Source organism: Hylobates moloch, unplaced genomic scaffold (assembly GCF_009828535.3).
Source record: "Hylobates moloch isolate HMO894 unplaced genomic scaffold, HMol_V3 SCAFFOLD_19, whole genome shotgun sequence".
Classification (NCBI taxonomy): Eukaryota; Metazoa; Chordata; class Mammalia; order Primates; family Hylobatidae; genus Hylobates; species Hylobates moloch.
This window is the reverse complement of record NW_026652294.1, coordinates 39,172,408-39,187,133: the sequence shown is the minus strand read 5'-3', so window position 1 is coordinate 39,187,133 and position 14,726 is coordinate 39,172,408. Positions and strand designations below refer to the sequence as shown.

The 14,726-nt window shown below is 52.4% G+C and overlaps 1 protein-coding gene across 1 annotated transcript; it reads left to right on the top strand.

Annotated features, from left to right (window-relative positions):
* The first annotated feature begins 9,365 nt into the window (after positions 1–9,365).
* VAMP2 (vesicle associated membrane protein 2) lies at positions 9,366–13,201 on the top strand. The gene is made up of 5 exons (XM_032138447.2): positions 9,366–9,475; positions 9,992–10,112; positions 10,594–10,752; positions 10,838–10,889; positions 11,494–13,201. Coding segments are annotated over exons 1-5 (351 nt in total). The 5' UTR covers positions 9,366–9,473; the 3' UTR covers positions 11,511–13,201.
* The last annotated feature ends 1,525 nt before the right edge of the window (positions 13,202–14,726 follow it).

Genomic DNA, 14,726 nt, shown 5'->3' with positions numbered 1-14,726 from the left:
TTCTTTCTTTCTTTTTTTTGAGACGGAGTCTCTCTCTGTCGTCCAGGCTGGAGTGCGATGGCACAATCTCGGCTCACTGCAACCTCGGCCTCTCAGGTTCAAGCGATTCTCCTGCCTCAGCCTCTTGAGTAGCTGGTATCACAGGCGCCCGCCACCACGCCTGGCTAATTTTTGTATTTTTAGTAGAGACGAGGTTTCACCATGTTGGTCAGGCAGCTCTCGATCTCCTGACCTCGTGATCCGCCAGCCTCGGCCTCCCAAAGTGCTGGGATTACAGGCATGAGCCACTGCGCCCGGCAGCACCACCATTTTCTTTTGGGAGACCCTCCCTTATTCTTAGTCTTCGTGGTTAGGAAGAGGCTGACAGCCACTCCCTCCCTCCCATTCCTCTCTAGGCTCATTCTGTTTTCCCGGGCGCGGTGATTGGTTCAAGCATAAACCTAGGCAACATAGGACTATTGCTGGAACTTTTGGGAAAAGAGAAGCCTGGACTTTTCCTGGAAATAAAAGCATGCTATAAAATAAAATAATTAGCCTGGGCGCGGTGGCTCATGCCTTGAATCTCAGCACTTTGGGAGGCCGAGGTGGGCAGATCACCTGAGGTCAGGAGTTCGAGAACAGCCTAGCCAGCATGGTGAAACCCCGTCTCTACTAAAAATACAAAAATTAGTCGGCTGTGGTGGCGTGTGCCTATAATCCTAGCTACTCGAGATGCTGAGGCAGGAGAATCGCTTGAACCCAGGAGACGGAGGTTGCAGTGAGCCGAGATCGCGCCACTGCACTTCAGCCTGGGTGACAGAGGGAGTCTCTGTCTAAAAAAAAAAAAAAGGCATAAAAGTACTCAAATAAATCTTGGAACTTTTAACCTTTATATTTCGAATAACTTAATTTTTTTTTCCTTTTTTCTTTTTGAGACGGAGTCTCGCTCTGTCGCCAGGCTGGAGCGCAGTGGTGCGATCTCGACTCACTGCAACCTCCGCCTCCCGTGTTCAAGCGATTCCCCTGCCTTAGCCTCCCAAGTAGCTGGGACTACAGACATATGCTGCCACGCCTGGCTCATCTCCCCTCCCCTGCCCTCCCCTCCCCTCCCCTCTTTTTTTTTTGAGAAGGAGACTCCCTCTTTCGCCCTGGCTGGAGTGCAATGGCGCGATCTCGGCTCGCTGCAACTTCCGCGTCCCAGGTTCAAGTGATTATCCTGCCTCAGCCCCCCAAGTAGCTGGGATTACAGGTGCGTGCCACCACACCTGGCTAATTTTTGTATTTGTAGAAGAGACAGGGGTGGGGGAGGGAGGTTCACCATGTTGGCCAGGCTGGTCTCCAACTCCTGACCTCAGGTGATCTGCCCACCTCAGTCTCCCAAAGTGCTGGGATTACAGAAGTGAGCCACCGTGCTTAGCCCTATTATTATTATTTTTGAGACAGGGTCTTGCCCTGTGGCTCAGGCTGGAGTGCAGTGGCATGATCATAGCTCACTGCAGCCTCAACTGCCCCAGGCTCAAGCGATCCTCCCACCTCAGCCTCCCTAGTAGCTGGGATTACAAGCACCCACTGCCACTACCGGCTAATTTTGATGGCTTTTTTTTGTTTTGTTTTGCTTTGAGGCAGACCTTACTCTGTCACCCAGGTTGGAGTGCAGTGTTGCCTTCACAGCTCACTGCAGCCTTGACCTTCTGGGCTCAAACAATCCTCCCACCTCTGCCTCCAGAGTAGCTGCGACCACAAGCCGGTAAAAACACACCCAGCTAATTTTTTAACTTTTTTGTAGTGACGGGTTCTCGCTTTGTTGCCCAGGCTGGTCTCGAAGTCTCAAAATATGGTAATAAAACACCGAAGGCATAAATGAAAACACTCACACACTTAAATATATATTAGAATGTTAAAACTATGCATAGTAAAAAAAAATCATAAGCAAAAGTTAAAGAATAGATGATAATCTAGGGGGAATATTTTCAATTCATATTGCAGAGAAAGGACTAATTTTGACATATATAAATCTACAAATTTACAAGATAAATACCAACAACCCAATAAAACTGTACAAAACATTTCTACAGAAATTTCACTGGTAAGGAAATACAAAAAACTCTCAACTATATGAAAAGATACCTAACCTCATTCATCAATGAGAAATGCAGATCATGTTTCAACTTAGCATATTTGTAATCACCAAAAAGTTTCATAGAGTGTTGGAGGGGGTGTGGGCAAACAGGCCTTGCCTATTCGTTGGTGAGAGTAAAAGCTGGTAACACATCTACAGAGAGCAATTTAGCAATTCCCATGAAAATCAAAATCACAAACACCTATTCCTTTGACCTAGGATCTATTTTTGTTATTTTTATTGTTTTTGAGACAGGGTCTCACTCTGTTGCCCAGGTTGGAGTACAGTGACATGATCATGGCTCACTGAAGCCTTGGAAATCCTAGGCTAAAGTGAGCCTCCCACCGCAGCCTCCCAAGCAGCTGGGAATACAGGTGTGAGCCACCACACCTGACTAGTATTTTCATGTCTAAGAATTAGCCCTACATGTTTGCACACAGGTGAAAGGGGAATGTGCAGGATGTTTTTTGCAGCTTTGCTTGTATTGGCAAAAGGCTAGAAACAACCTAAATGTCTGTCAGTAGGGGATTGGTTACATTCTGATACATCCATACTGTAGAATACTATGCTACCAGAAGAAAGTGAATTTTATGCAGTATAATGGTACAGTGTACAAGATGCATTAAGTGACAAAAGCAAAGTGCAGAAAAGTGCATGTAGTTTGCTTCCATTGGTGTAAAAAAGGGGAAAACTACAAACATGATTGCTTACATATGCATGGACCATCTCTGAAAGGAGGTGCAGGCAACTGGCCGTATTGGCTGTTGTGAGAAAGCAGGTTGAGTGGCTGGGATACAGGGTCGGGGAGAAACTTTCTCCATATGCTCTTTTGAACTTTTGAAATTTTGAACATAAATCGTGTGTGTGTGTGTGCGTGTGTGTGTGCATGTGTGTTTGTTTAATATACAAGGTTGAGTGCAGTGGCTCACACTTGTAATCCCAGAACTTTGGGAAGCCAAGGCAGGAGGACTGTTTGAACCCAGGAGTGTGAGACCAGCCTAGGCAAAATAATGGATGTGGATGTGGTGGTCTCCGCCTGTGGTCCCAGCTACTTGGGAGGCTAAGGTGGGAGGATCACTTGAGCCCAGGAGTTCGAGGCTGCAGTGAGCTTTGATTGTGCCACTGCACTCCCTCCTGGGTGACAGAGTGAGACCATGTCTCTGAAAAAAACAAATAAAAATTAAAAAACTGTAACATTTTTGGGGCCGGGCATGGTAGCTCACACTTGTAATCCCAGCACTTTGGGGGGCCAAGGCCGGAGGATCACTTGAGGCCAGAAGTTTGAGACCCACCTGGAAAACATGGTGAGACCCCCATCTCTATAAAATAGATATAAATATATATAAAACTGTAACATTTTAAACAAATGTGAGCCTGCAGCTGCTTATGTTGCCTGTGTGGAAATGAAGCTATGCCAGAGGCAAGCATAGCTGAAGAACAGAGAGACAGATCCCCAATGGCATCTTTTGAGGACCTGGATCCTGCTGTTTCTAGCTGTGTTCTAGTTATAAGATTCTTCTTTTTTGGTTTAATCTGTTTGAGGAGGGTTGGCAAGTGTCTTGGTCCTTAAGTCCATCACAGCAAAAATCATGCTGTTTTAACAATCTCTTTTTGTGTTTATTATTGTAGCTTTCTGATACCAGCACAATGCCTGGCATTGTAGAATGAAAGAGCCCTCACTTAACAAATGAGAAAAATGAGGCCCCAGGAGAAAGGCATTTGCTCCAGGACACCATGCAGAGTGGGAAAGCTGGGACTAGAACCCAAGTCTCCTGGCTGTTAGGCCAAATCAGTTGACTCAGTTCAACAAATGTTTATTGAACACCTACTACCTGCCAGGCTCTGGGCTTGGTATGTAATACGGAAGGTATAAGATGTCAGCCAGGCGCAGTGGCTCACGTCTGTAATCCTGGCACTTTGGGAGACCGAGGCAGGTGGATCACCTGAGGTCAGGAGTTCGAGACCAGCCTGCCCAACATGGTGAAACCCTGTCTCTACTAAAAATACAAAAATCAGCCAGGCTTAATGGCAGGCGCCTGTAATCCCAGCTACTCAGGAGGCTGAGGCAGGAGAATTGTTTGAACCCAGGAGGTAGAAGATGGCACCACTGCACTCCAGCCTGGGGGACAGAGTGAGACTCCGTCTCAAAAATAAGTAAATAAAAAGGAAGATGTGGGTTCTCGACAACCTCTCTATTTGGAGGAGAATTCCTCCCCCTTTCAAAGCAAGAGGAGCTTGTTAAACCCCGTGAATCTCTAATGAATGGAGGGTTGGAGAGTGAGGGACTGGAACCAGGAGTCCTTTCAGGCACCCAATCCCAGGAGACTCTGATCTGCCTATGTCTTCTCCCACCCATATAGGGCTCTGGCATGTGGCACCCCCACCACCCACACCGCCCTGCTTCCCAGTGACCAGGGGCCTGGGCCTGCTCTGCTGGCTGGTTCCCTGGTCAAACCAGTAACAAGTGATCAGTGCTTCACCAGCCCAACTAGGACTGTCCTTAGAGAATACTGAGCACGTAGGTCCTGCCCAAACCCATCCTTCCCATTAGCAGTCTATCTGCCTGCTATGCACTCACCATAGTTTGTTATTCATTTGCCTGCCTTGTTCCTGGCACTGTGCTTAGTACTTGTTCAGAGAGAACTTCACATATTAAAAAGATACCACTTTATGTGTTTACATTATGCTTTAATACAAAAAGAGACACATTCTTGACCGGGTGCATTGGCTCACGCCTGTAATCCCAACACTTCAGGAGGCCAAGGTCGGCAGATCACCTGAAGTCAGGAGTTTGAGACCAGCCTGGCCAACATGGCGTAACCCTGTCTCTACTAAAAACAGAAAAATTAGCAGAGGTTGCAGTGAGCCAAGCTTGTGCCACTGCACTCCAGCTTGGGTGACGGAGGGAGACTGCCTCAAAAAAAATAATTAAAAAGGCCAGGCACGGTGGCTCACACCTGTAATCCCAGAACTTCGGGAGGCCAAGGTGGGAAGATCACCTGAAGTCAGGAGTTTGAGACCAGCCTGGCCAACATGGCGCAACCCTGTCTCTACTAAAAATAGAAAAATTAGCCAGGCATGGTGGCAGACGCCTGTAATCCCAGGGACTCGGGAGGCTGAGGCAGGAGAATCTTTTGAACCCAGGAGGCAGAGGTTGCAGTGAGCTGAGATCGCGCCACTGCACTGCAGCCTGGCGAAGGAGTGAGACTTCTTCTCAAAAATAAGTAAAAATAAAAACAAATTGAGCATATGTGGCAATCCATGCCAACTGTCTGGCACACAGTGGGTCCCTGGAGTGTCCCCTCCTTCCAGGAGCCCAGAGCTGGACAGGCAGCTCTGAGAACCTTCTGGCCTGGGGGTTCACCAGACATCACAGGTCATTGCAATGGTGGAGAGCTGACCTTTCTATTACTCATTAGAAGGCCTTTACTTCACAAGCTGCACTGAGGGACACACGGGCCTCTGAAATTAATTGTAAGTTCAGTCAGGTTTGATTCATGTGGATGAAGCAAGTTCATGAGTCAGTGTGGGAATGACCCAGCTCCTTTCTTTCTTTTCTTTTTTTTTTTTTTTTTGAGACGGAGTCTCTCTGTAGCCCAGGCCGTAGTGCAGTGGCACGATCTCGGCTCACTGCAAGCTCCACCTCCTGGGTTCACGCCATTCTCCTGCCTCAGCCTCCCGAGTAGCTGGGACTACAGGCGCCCGCCACCACGCCCGGCTAATTTTTTTGTATTTTTAGTAGAGACGGGGTTTCACCGTGTTAGCCAGGATGGTCTCGATCTCCTGACCTCGTGATCCGCCCGCCTTGGCCTCCCAAAGTGCTGGGATTACAGGCATGAGCCACTGTGCCCGGCCGACCCAGCCTCCTTTCATCCCAACTTCTAAACCAGTAATTGTCTGAAGAGAAAAAAAAAATTACAAAATAAGGCCGGGCGTGGTAGCTCACGCCTGTAATCCCAGCACTTTGGGAGGCCAAGGTGGGTGGATCACCTAAGGTCAGGAGTTCAAGACCAGCCTGGCCAACATGGTGAAATCCCATCTCTACTAAAAGTAGGAAACAATTAGCAGGGCATGGTGGTGCACTCCTGTCATCCCAGCTACTTGGGAGTCTGAGGCAGGAGAATCACTTGAACCCAGGAGGTGGAGGTTGCAGTGAGCCGAGATCGCGTCATTGCACTCCAGCCTGGGCAACAAGAGCGAAACTCCGTCTCAAATATAAATAAATAAATAAATAAATAATAAACAAAAATAAAAAATAAAAGAAAGCATTTATGAAAGTGTGGTCTCAGGCCGGGCGCGGTGGCTCACGCTTGTAATCCCAGCACTTTGGGAGGCCGAGGCGGGCGGATCACAAGGTCAGGAGATTGAGACCACGGTGAAACCCCGTCTCTACTAAACATACAAAAAATTAGCCGGGCGTGGTGGCGGGCGCCTGTAGTCCCAGCTACTCGGAGAGGCTGCGGCAGGAGAATGGCGTGAACCCGGGAGGCGGAGCTTGCAGTGAGCCGAGATCGCACCACTGCACTCCAGCCTGGGTGACAGAAAAAAAAAAAAAAAATGTGGTTCCACCAGGTGTGGTGGCTCTCCCTGTAACCACACTTTGGAGGCCGAGGCGGGCGGATCACAGGTCAGGAGATCGAGACCGGCCTGGCTAACCGGTGAAACCCCTCTCTACTAAAAAACAAAAATTACTGGCTCCCAGCTACTTGGGAGGCTGAGGCAGGAGAATGGCATGAACCTGGGAGACGGAGCTTGCAGTGAGCTGAGATCGAGCCACTGCATTCCCAGCCTGGGCGACAGAGAAAGTCTCCATCTCAAAAAAAAAAAAAAAAATAAAAAAAAAAGAAAGTGTGGTCTCTGTTGCCTACATCACAATCACCTTGAGCCCCTACATCCTTTGAATGAGTCTTGGGGGTGTGCCCTAGAAATTCATCGGCCAATTCCCGCAGCCGGTACATGTAGAAGCCAAATCTGAGTTATGCAAATACATTATTTTTCTATCGTTCAACTTACCTCTATTTGGGTCTCCATTCTACCTGCCTGCAGAAAACATTCTCTCAGTCACTTCCAGGTGAACTCTGTCATCCCACTCCTCCCACTTCCACCATTGATTTAAATTTGGGGAGTTCCTCTGAGCCACAGCCTAGGTGGGGTGGGGTGGGAAGGGGCTGCTGGATGAGAGTCCTCTTTCTGAGATGAATCCTCCTGGGCCCTTCATCTCCGTGGGTCACACATGCCCTCATTTCTACTCTGCTGCTGCCGCCCCCACGATCCAATAGCAATAGCACGACCCCTGGCCTTGACAGTGTATCTGGGGCTCTGTCCCTTCCACATCACCCTCAAACCAGCATCAAATGTCTTGCCTGGCTCTGCACTAGGCTCCCCCCAGTTAGTGCAGGGTGTCCAACTGGGGGCGGAAGGGCTTCCTGTGCCTGCCTCTTCCAATCCTCCCTGTCTTATTTATACCCTGATAGACACTGAGGGTTTTGAACTTAAAAGGCTGGAATTTGGCATCTTTGTTCTCTGACTAGAAAGCAGAATCATCTCAAGACCAAAAAGCAGGAGCCAGCATCTCATACCATGATCTGAGACCCCCATGGAAGCTGCTCTTTTCTTTCTCATCACATAGGCTGAGCCACCCGGGACTGTCAGTGCATAAGGACCAGGGACGCGGCTGCTCCTCTGAGGGGGAGGAAGCCAAGAGTATCTTCTCTCAGATTGGGCTGAGTTCCCACACCCAGCACACACATTCCCTGCTCACTCACCTCCCCCAGACAGCTGGGAAATGACACCTCTGGTGACAGAGCCAGTCTCCGGGCTTCTGTGGGGAGGGGGTGGGGCACTGCAGTGGGGGAGGATCTCACACCCAGAGGCCCTGGGAAGCCAGGGTGGGGGAGGGAGGAAGCTGGTTCCTGTTTGTCTTAGAGATCAAGGCCATCAGCCTCCCTGCACCTTCCAGGGATGTAGTAAGCACCCCCACCCCAGGGCCAAAGGGCCTCGCCTAAAATGCCTCCTGCACCCTTGAGGCTTGCTTTGACCCCCTGCACTCCACCAGAGCGACAGCTCCCCTGGTCCCATCTTCTCTGACAAGCTAGGTGGGAGTGTATACAGCTACTGGGTGTGCTTAGAGGGCCTAATGGAGACCAGCCAGGGATAATCTCCATGTTATCCACATCAAGCCATTTAACAAATATGGATTTAGTACCTACATATGCAATGTATTTGGGGTCCAGAGAGAGGATGGCAACTGTCCAAGGTCACACCTGTGAGGCGAATACGCAGGTAAAGCAGTACCTTGTAACCTGTGCCCACTGTGCCTACTACTAAAGAAAAAAAAATGAGAGAAAAAATAAAAAAGGCTTTTTTTTTGGCCCAGGCCTTGTGCCTTGGACCAAAGCCTCAGCCCTTTCCTGCAGTCGGGGCCGCTGACCCAAGCCTAGGGCAAAGCTAGGTCTTGGCCAGTAAGCAGCCACCACGTGAAGCAGCCCCTGCCCCCATCACCCCCGGCAGCCTTGTGCCCTCCTCTTCGGGGTCCTCAGCTCACCCCACCTCAGTCGGGCCTGCTCCAGCTGTTAAGTACCCCTGAACCTTAATCGTGAAACGGGGCAGCCCCCTCCCCACACCCTGTAGACACTCCCCCGTCCTTAGCCCCCTGGACTTGTTTGGGCGGGAAGAGCCTGCCTCATCTTTTCTTCCTACCCTCCTACCCAGTGGCCAGGGACCCCAGGCTTCCTCTGAGACATCCACCAGCGGTGATGGGTTGGGACCAACCTCCCCCACTCCTCTCCACCCTAGCAGCAGGGTCCCCGCTCTCGATATTGCCCCAGCACCTGTACTGGCCCTCTCTGATTTCCCAACTCCAGCCCATTCCAAGTGCTGAAGGCGGGTCGCTAGGTGCTGGGACCTGGGCGCGGGGCAAGACCTTGGGCTGTGTGGGGTGCAGGCTGGTTTACTGGGTTCACGATTGAGGGAGTGGTCTGGGGGTTAGGTGTGGGGCCAGGCTGCGGTGTGCCCTAAGGGGCAGGTGGCAGGCGGTCTGGGGGCGGCTGTGGTCAGACAGGGTGGGGTGGCAGTGGGTTTGGGGAAGCCGCAGCAGCCCGCTTTGGGGTCCCGCGAGTGCCGAGGGAGCTGCCGGGGCATGGTGGCGCCAGGCCCCTGGTCCTGCCGGGCAAGACCCCAGCCCCGCAGCGCCCCGCCCCCGCGGCCCCGCTCCCGACGCGTCGCCCGCGGCGCCCCGCCCCCGCCCGCAGTGCCCGGATGCGGGTGACGCGCGGCCGCCATCTTTCCGTCCCGAGCAGCCAGCGCCAGTCGGAGCCAGCGCGAGCCGCCGCCGCCATCACTGCCGCTGCCAAGTCGTCCGCCCGCTGCCCCCGCCATGTGAGTCGGCCGCCCGCCACCCTCACCGCGCTTCCCTGCGCCGGCCGCCGCCCTTGGCAACCAGCCGTGGGGAGTGCCCGGGGTGTCTCCCGCGTTCCCCGCGCCCCGGGGCCAGGCCCAAGCCGGTGACTGCGCGCGGGCGGCCGAGGAGCCCCGCGTCCCTGGCTGGCCGGCTCGGGCGATGGCCACGGGAAGGAGCGGACCCAGTGTCCTCCTGGCCCGCCCCGCCCCTGTCACCGCGGCCGCCTGTCTTTTCGGGTCGACCCGGATCGCATCTGTGAGGTCGCCCTCATTTGACAGGCGGGGAAACTGAGGCCGATGGGGGAGGGGGGCCTCACTCAAGGTCACGCAGCTTATCGGCGGCGGGGCTGGACCGAGACCAGGGCTTCCATCGGGTGGCCTTCCTCCCGAAAAGGAGGACTGGAGGGACGTGGATGGACAGGTGGATGGGCGGAGCCCTGGCTGCGGGGCCGGAAGGCTGCAGGCCCAGGGTCTTAATTCGTCCCTGCTCCGCAGGTCCGCTACCGCTGCCACGGCCCCCCCTGCCGCCCCGGCTGGGGAGGGTGGCCCCCCTGCACCCCCTCCAAACCTCACCAGTAACAGGAGACTGCAGCAGACCCAGGCCCAGGTGGATGAGGTGAGTGTGGGGGGAGTCAAAAGCAGTAGGAAGGACCCTGGGGGTTGGCGTATAGGTGTAGGGGCCCATGTTGGTTTGGGAGTGATGACAGTTCACGCCTGTGGGTTTGCGGACAAAGATACCATGCCCCATCCCTGTCTCCCTGTCAGCACGCACTTGGAAGGGCGCTGGGGGTGTTAATCAGCTTTGCTAGCCTGGGGTGTGCCAGCCTGGGCAGGTGTGCTCTGGTGATGAACAGAGTGCCTGAGGCTCCATAGAGGGAGGGTGTTGCTATGACATCTGAGATGTCACCAGCATGCCCCTGATGTGTGCTCCTTGCATGTCCCCAGGTGTGCTAGGCATGTTCTGTGTGTCCTTGGCATGTTAACCTGGCAGCATCAGGGTGCATGTTCCATGTGTGGCATGGTGGGCACATGTTTGAGGATTGCCCTCACTGAGGTAGGCCTTCGCACACCCCCTGCCTCGTGGGCCCTTCTCCCAGGTGGTGGACATCATGAGGGTGAACGTGGACAAGGTCCTGGAGCGGGACCAGAAGCTGTCGGAGCTGGACGACCGTGCAGATGCACTCCAGGCGGGGGCCTCCCAGTTTGAAACAAGTGCAGCCAAGCTCAAGCGCAAATACTGGTGGAAAAACCTCAAGGTAAGGGTGGGGACAGGAAGGAGAACTGGCGGGTGAATGGGGTATCATAGTTTGTCTTACTGATCCTCTCCTCTCTCACCCCTAGATGATGATCATCTTGGGAGTGATTTGCGCCATCATCCTCATCATCATCATAGGTGAGTAGGGTGGGAATGGCCGGGGCCCTTTCCCTGGAGAGGTTTCCCCAGTGGATTCTGGGTTTTGAAGGTCATTAACCTAGTTTTTACTCTTCAGCCAAAAACACATATAGCTGCTAATGGCAATTCTGATTCATGTAGAGCCAAAAACTTAGATGTTATTTAGCCTGCATTTTGCCTGGTTCTTGGCAGTTTTGTTAACATTTGGAAATAGGAAAGCTGGTGTATCCATTGAGGACCCTTTGGGCCTAAGAGCCCAGTCTGAGAACCCTGGAATTGAGGAGTAGGAGAAAGGAAAGGACCAGGGGCTTGAGACATGACCAGGAAGCCAACCACCCCATTATTTGAGAGCTTGTGGTCTCAGAGGCTCAGAGGATTAGGGTCTGTGGCTTCAAGGCCATATTATGGAGTGGAAGGGACCTCAGAACCTACCTGTCTAGCCCCTTGCTTTGTAGATGGAAAGACTGAGTCCAAGAGAGGGGTAGGGGTATCAGCCAGCTGGGGAGTGGGGAGGATTGGAGCAGGGCCAGGCCTGACACACTGCTTTCTCTTTCTCTCTTTCTCCCCTCTCCCTCTTCCTCATCTTCTTCCCCTCTCTCCACAGTTTACTTCAGCACTTAAATCCCCGAGGAGTCTGCCCTGCCTAGAGAAGGGCCTCTCCCCCCACCCTCAGCCGTTCCTCCACCTCTCAGCCATATCTTTCAGCCCCCCCCTCCCCTGGATCCATGCGTGTGTGTGTCCGTGTGTGTGTCCCCCTGTAAATAGCCAGCTGTTATTTATACATATATAATATTATATATATTTGGTCTGTTTGTAGTTTTATTACTAGAAGATTTTTCCGGTTGTCCTTAACACCCCTTCCTGAGGTTCCCTTCACCTCCTCTCTCTTGCCTTCCTTCCCTTTCCCTTTCTTCCTGACTAGCCCCAAGTCCCTTCGTTTGCATCTGCTATGCAATAGTCCCTTTCCTTTCCTTCTTCCCTCAGATTTAGCTGATCCTTCCTCCTACCCTGGCCCTCCTTTCCTCCTCCCTCTCCCTGTCATGCTCCCTCTGCCCCGCCCTCAAAACAAAAAACAAAAAGCACCTGTCCAGGCTTCCTTAGATGCATCATCTTTGCATCCATTGGGAGGCTCTGAGACTGGCCCCACTTGGTCCTAAGAATCCCAAGGTCTTTGGGAGCGTCCAGCATGTTAATTAGCGTATCATTACATACTGCCATCCCTTTCCATTTCTTTTTGTTGCATCACTCTTCTCTCAACCTGTGTTTCTTTTTTTACTGAGGAGTTAGTCCCCATTAGTTCTTGTATCACATTTTCATTTGCACGACATTACTCGCAGGTGGTGGGGAGCCTGGGCTTTTGGGGAACCAGGCTGCTCTGGCCCCCAGCATTGCCTCCTCCTAGCCCCTCTAGTCCAGTTTGCCTCCCTTACCCTCATTTTCCAAACCTCTTGTACCCTCCTCTCCCTCCCCCAGCTGGTATGTAAGTGTCTTGGAGTTCAGTATGTTATGATGGACCAATAATTCTGCCACTCGGGGTTTCTCCCCACATTCCTGCTCCCCAGTTTTCATGTGGGGTATTCAACTGACATTCCCATGGGGTTTCCCTCCCATCTGCCTGATCCATCTCCTCCTCCCACCAGGAGAGTTGGGGGTTGGCCACAATTGATCTCTTTTGAGAGGGGTGGCTACCAGTGTGTGTGTGGGGGTCATCACTGCCTTGGGGAGGAGTGGGGCAGGGCAGAGAATCCCCCCAATTCCTGCCTGAAATCTCTGGCCTCACCCCTGCTGGGGGTTGGACTGAAAACCTGCCTCCCCAATTTGGGGGGTGTTGCCCCCATCACTGCCCAGCTCCTCTGACTGCCCCCCTCCTGAATTTAGGGTGGGGGTACTAGTCACTGCCAATGTGTCTATGGGACTTGCTGGAAAACGGGGATGCTCGCCCCTCTCCAGGGCTATTGAGCCCAGAGAGAGCTGTCCTCTCATTGGGTGAAGTGATTGAGGAAGGGTCTGTTGTCTTTTTAAATGGCACAATTTTAAGGGTTTGAGGGTACAGTCCCTTAACCTGCCACGGGAGGGGGCCCCCAAACTTTCTTTCCCCCCACACTTGAGGTTTTCTGTGTGGAGGGGGAGCAGGGATATCTAAGCTGTGGTGTGAAAGGGTAGGAGAGATGCTGGGGGTGGGGGTGCTGTGTTCTAGACCCCCCATATTATCCCAGTGTCCCCTGCCCCCCTCTTCCCCCACCCCATGCCCCCAATTCTGTGGCGCATCCAGATTGTGAAAATGTACAATAAATGTGTAATGAGTAACCAGGTGTTGTCTAAAATCTTTATTTTTTCTATCTTTTTTTTGGTTGGGGGAGAATAAGATCTTTTCTTAACCAATGGGAAGAATATTGGATCGGAATTTATACCAGGAAGGTGGAGAAGATACATTGGTAATGGACTGGACTTTGCAAGAGGCCCTGACCTTGGGCAGGGCAAAGTGTGATTCTCAAAGTGGCCACAGGGGGGCACTAGGAGTTGGTAATGGGACGTGTCATAGCCAGCCGCTGTGTCTCTAAGCCCGGTGCGCCCTATGGTCTAGGGTTCCCAGCTTTCGTTTTCCTTTCCTGGGGCATGTTCCTGCTGTTGGACTCCTTTCTACTCTCGATTTAACTTCTAGATGCTCTGCAGTGGCTCCCGTGCAGCAGTAGATGAAGTAGTTGGCCATTTCTGTGAAGCATGTCTTCCCCTCTGTGCCTAACCCAGTGCCAGTGCCCAGACGGGGTTAGTAAATAGTGGTTTAAATAGACTCACAGAGACACAGCTGAGTATGTTGTGGAGCTGCCTGTAGATGGCCTACTACCCCTGTTCTCTGTTGTATGACTTGTGACTTTAGACCCTACACTGAACTGTAGGTTCAGGAGGCCCCCATGTGGCATCTTAGTATCCCTGTTCCCAGGTGCTTCAACAGTGAGTGGCCGGCTTGTGGTGGTTCACGCCAGTAATCCCAGCCCTTTAGGAGGCCGAGGTGGGCGGATCACGAGGTCAGGAGTTCAAGACCAGCCTGGCCAACATAGTGAAAGCGCGTCTCTACTGAAAATACACACAAAAAATTAGCCGGGGATGGTGGCGGGCACCTGTAATCCCAGCTACTCGGGAGGCTGAGGCAGAGAATTGCTTGAACCTGGGAGGTGGAGGTTGCAGTGAGCCGAGATCACTGCACTCTAGCCTGGGTAACAGAACGAGACTGTCTCAAAAAAAAATCCACTTAACACGATGTTGATCAAATGAGAGTATATTTTAGGTAGAGCGTGAGCACTTTGGGAGGCTGAGGCAGGCAGATGACTTGAGGTCAGGAGTTTGAGACCAGCCTTGCAAACATGGTGAAACCTCATCTCTACTAAAAATACAAAAAATTAGGCGTGGTGGCATGTGCCTGTAATCCCAGCTACTTGGGAGGCTGAGGCAGGAGAATCGCCACCGCGCCCGGCCTTTTTTTGTTTGCTTTGAGACAGTCTCGCTCTGTCACCCAGGCTGGAGTGCAGTGGTGCAATCTCGGCTCACGCAACCTCCGCTTTCTGGGTTTAAGCAATCCTCGTGCCTCAGCCTCCTGAGTAGCTGGGATTACAGGTACCCACCACCATGCCCGGCTAATTTTTGTGGGTTTGTTTTTTTTTTTTGAGACGAGTCTTGCTCTGTCGCCCAGGCTGGAGTGCAATGGCGCGATCTCGGCTCACTGCAAGCTCCGCCTCCCGGGTTCACGCCATTCTCCGGCCTCAGCCTCCCGAGTAGCTGGGACTACAGGCGCCCACCACCTCGCCTGGCTAATTTTTTGTATTTTTAGTAGAGACGGGG